Source organism: Chrysoperla carnea, chromosome 2 (genome assembly GCF_905475395.1).
Source record: "Chrysoperla carnea chromosome 2, inChrCarn1.1, whole genome shotgun sequence".
Lineage (NCBI taxonomy): Eukaryota > Metazoa > Arthropoda > Insecta > Neuroptera > Chrysopidae > Chrysoperla > Chrysoperla carnea.
In genome coordinates this window covers 7,266,691-7,270,833 of record NC_058338.1, presented here as the reverse complement: position 1 = coordinate 7,270,833, position 4,143 = coordinate 7,266,691, and the positions used below count along the sequence as shown (strand labels likewise).

The 4,143-nt window shown below is 29.5% G+C and overlaps 1 protein-coding gene across 1 annotated transcript; it reads left to right on the top strand.

Moving 5' to 3' along the window:
• The first annotated feature begins 2,537 nt into the window (after positions 1-2,537).
• On the top strand, positions 2,538-4,143 carry LOC123291398. The gene is made up of 4 exons (XM_044871671.1): positions 2,538-2,555; positions 2,820-2,981; positions 3,675-3,836; positions 3,973-4,143. The coding sequence occupies exons 1-4, from the start codon at positions 2,538-2,540 to the stop codon at positions 4,141-4,143; spliced, it is 513 nt and encodes a 170-aa protein (XP_044727606.1).

Here is a 4,143-nt window from a genome sequence, read left to right as displayed (position 1 = left end):
TTAAAGTAATTATATTTTGTTACCAAAGATTTTTAATGTTTTATCTTAAAAATTTATTTTGTTTTTTTACAATTTATTAATAATAATTGCATTCTTGTAATAAATTAAGTGTATACACAAAGTAACCTTGACTTTTTGGATATAAATTAATCAGAAATAATAATAATGAGTATCTATATATTTATAATAAATAGTTTTGCGGTGTTAAGAATTTTTGGAGAAATTCAAGGTAATTTATAAGTTTTTTTTTATTAAAGAAAATAAAATCGAAGTAAAAAAACACTTTTTTAATTCAATTTATTGGATCAAAAAGTAAATTATATTATAATAAAATAATTGATAATAAATTATTTTAATTTTCGATAGATTAAAATAGCGAGCGAGTTTCCTTCACCCAACATGCTTTTGGCGATTCGCCCTCCCTCGTAGCTGGTCCATGCCTTTAATTGTTGGTTTTTCAGATTATCTCCTAATCTGTTAAGATCTTCTTGGTATGGCATCCTCCCAAGCTTTTCTTGAGTGGGAGCCATGGTGGTTCCCAGTTTGGCCAGCTTGTCTGCTCTCTCATTACCGTTCCAACCAGAGTGTCCGGGGATCCAGGTAATATTGACTTTATTGTGCCGAGTGACGAGTGGCGATGACACTGTACAGTTTGATAGCGCTTTGAGTGCTGTTTGACTGTATGTGCAAATACTAATCACATCATCCTTCAAATTGGCCAATTGGAGGTGGTCAACACATCTCATGATGGCTACCAGCTCTGCCTGGAATACAGTATTGTAACTGTCCAACTTGATGGATGTGTCAGCAGCCCTTCTTGGGCCGCGCCAACACCCTCTGCAGTTTTGGAGCCGTCTGTGAACCAAATTTGGCCATGTCTTGGTCCTCCGCTGACCTTCCAGTCTTCTCTCGTTGGAAAGCATATCTTGTAGAGTTGCTCCTCCATCGGTAGGGTTCTGATTTTGTCCTGTGGTTCGTTTTTAAGAGCCAACAGCTTACTGAATGAAAAAGGTATTTTTAATTTTAAATTAAGTATATTCAATGTGACCCTCAGATTCAAACACAATTAAAAATTTTGCATTATATATATATATACACAATTGCAAAAACATTTTAATTTAATATTTTTAATATGCATTTGAAATTAATAGGTAATTTTATACAAAAATTAGTTTTATTTCAAATACGGAAGTATTTCCGTAATGTGGTTTTTATTATATTAATTTCTTTTAATTAATAAAGATATTCTTCTTTTAATATAATAAAGTATTTAGAAATTTAATGATAGAAATACCTTAAGAAATTATTGGCAAAATATTGAACTGACTCCGAAATATTATTTATTATAAATAATTGAAATAAAATACAAAAATTGATTCTAATTTTTTATTCAGCAACCCAATTTATATATTTTATATAAAATTAATGAGAGATAATAGATTTTCTTTATATTTTTTGGCAATTTTTTGCGATCATTTCATGGTTTAATGCACGCAAACAATTTAAACACATTTTATCAACAATTATACCGTCATAATGTCATAATTGGATGTTCGTAATTAATGTTGATTTGACCGGCGATAACAGATTTGATTTATAAAATTTCGGATATAAACTTATAAACATAAAAAATTATAAACAATTATCTGAGTTAATTGAAATATTTAGGATTCAATATTATGACCAAGAAAGATTTTTACAAAGATTAGGTATAGTGAAAATCTCTTAAAAAATCCAAGTGAAGTTTTTTTCATCGGGATTATCTTCATTTGGATGCAAGAAATCTTTCTTTTGGCGAATCTACTAAACTTTCAGTGTACCTACGACTCTTCTTAATAATGTTATCAAGTTGTCAATTTGTCACTGTGTCCGACAAATTCTCTGCAGCGTTTTTTCAGACCGATATCTTTATTATGACGTTATCATGCTCATTTGAAATTGCATGTACTTTCGAAATAAATCGTAGAGAGAAAGCTTGGTAGACTCGTCAAAAGGAAACCACTCTCGAAGTTTCAAGTATATAATAACAATTTAACAAAAATGGGTGCTGTCCCGTGAATTAATATATTTTTCTCATATTTTTACTGAACCATTGATTCTGGAAATTGTTCATGTTTAATCGTTTTCGTTATAAATATATGTAGTTCCTAAAATTCTTTCTGTAAATTTTTGATTTTGATACGAACATTTTTTTATTATACTCACGAATCATGAAACATAAAGGAATAATTTGCGGAATCTTGACATTTATATGTTACGGGGTTTATTGTGAGGTAATATTATATAAATACCTTTCTATGTGAAACTCCGATTCGATTCGTAGAAACTTCAAATTATGGACATTTTATTTCGATATCGAAACAAAGAAAATGATCCAAAAAGTTTGAAATTTTATTTATCAATTAATCATCCTTTTATACCTTTTTTGTGTTTTGGAGAGAACTTAGAAAGTCAGTGTTTTTACTAAAAAAAAGTTTTTAATTTTTTGCACAGTTCGTAATTTTGGTATGATTTTAATGCTTAAAACTTAAGGAATAATGATAAAAGACTTTTATGTAAATGGTAAAACATTTTTAAAAGCACTTACTTTTAATTTATCGTAACCCGTACAGAGAATCGACTTGAAATTTACACAGAAGCCGTATTAAATACTCATTAAATGGCACACGAAATTTCAGTTTTTGGCAACACTTGCGTTTTGGTATCGAAACGCTTTAAAATCGTTGATGTAAATGGCGATCAGATCGAAAAACACAATAACTATATAGAATCCCAATTTTTTCTATTCAAATTTTTCAATAATCCTCTTTTTTTTTTAGTCGCAAAGTACTGAATATTTGTTCATTCCATTAGAAGCACATTTTGAATACCAAAATCCAGAATATATGGCGAATTCATCATTGGCAATTCGACGTGCAAATCGAACTCATTTGTCGATGAATGTTATTTTTAATTATCTTCAAGATGTATACGAGCCAGAAGTAAGTACTCATTTTTTGACAACAATTTTCATTATTTTGCCGGACATGTGTTTAAAAGGTAGAAAAATCCATCTAAGTCTAAGCTAGTTTTTTAAATTTTGGCTAACAAGCTGGTTCATTCAGGTATAAACCAAATCGGGTCTCATTGATTCTTCCAATTGCTTTTATTTATATTTCATCTGCCGCAGATATTTGTAATCGAGAATTGCAAGATTTTGATCATCTTTCCTGTTTCTGATTGGGCTGAAATTTTGTCGCTTCCACCATAATTGATATACATTTTAGTCTGCGTTAAATTCGATAGTTCTGATTATTTGCAGACTTATTTATAATGTTGGCTCAATATAATCCAAGCTCAAAAATCGAAAAAACAGTGAAAATTTCAGATTTTGGCGATTATAAACTTTAAGGACTAGTTTTTAATTGTACTTTTTCAAATTTGCTACAATATGTGACTAGAGACTAGCAACTTGGGACAGATCCAATCATTTTCGAGATAAATCCATTCAAAGATAGGGAGTTGAAAATTTGTAGGGGTTTTTAACAAGTCAGTCTTATGAAAGATTCTTGAAATACAAAAAAGATTTCTAGAACTTTTCAATTTATTAAAAATAATGCAAAGCACTGATATTCAACATTGTCTATACAGGGTATTTCAACAATTAACTCAATTGTTTATTTTCTCAATTGTAGATACATTGTGAATTTAAAACATTTCGAAATAACGAATACAAACCAACAGGGATAGCTTTCGATTTATCTCTTTGTGATTTAATGAGCGACGCTGACCTTAATGTGTACAAAGAACTCATGTCAGATGGTATTCATGGGAATATACCAGAATGTGATGATGTGGTAAGTAGAAATTGCTAAAAAAACCTTTTTTAATCGAAATAGCTAATCTATATTACAGATACCTTTAGCAAATAAATGAAAAATACTTATTAACACCCGACTAACAATACTAACATTAATGAAAATATACTTTCAGATGCCAAAAGGAAATTATTGGATGAAAGATGTTGTGGTTTCATCAAAAATAAAGAAGTCAATATTTTTACCGGGTAAATGGAGAACAGAATTTGTAGTGGTTGATAAAAATAATGTGAAAATTTTTGCAGGTGCAACTGTCATACAAATAGACGAGATTCTATCAAATTAA

Excerpts from the sequence above, each read along its gene's own strand:
- LOC123291398 (XM_044871671.1), top strand. Across the intron at positions 2,982-3,674 it reads AAGATGTATACGAGCCAGAA|ATACATTGTGAATTTAAAAC; the intron begins GTAAGTACTCAT and ends TCTCAATTGTAG. Across the intron at positions 3,837-3,972 it reads TACCAGAATGTGATGATGTG|ATGCCAAAAGGAAATTATTG; the intron begins GTAAGTAGAAAT and ends ATATACTTTCAG.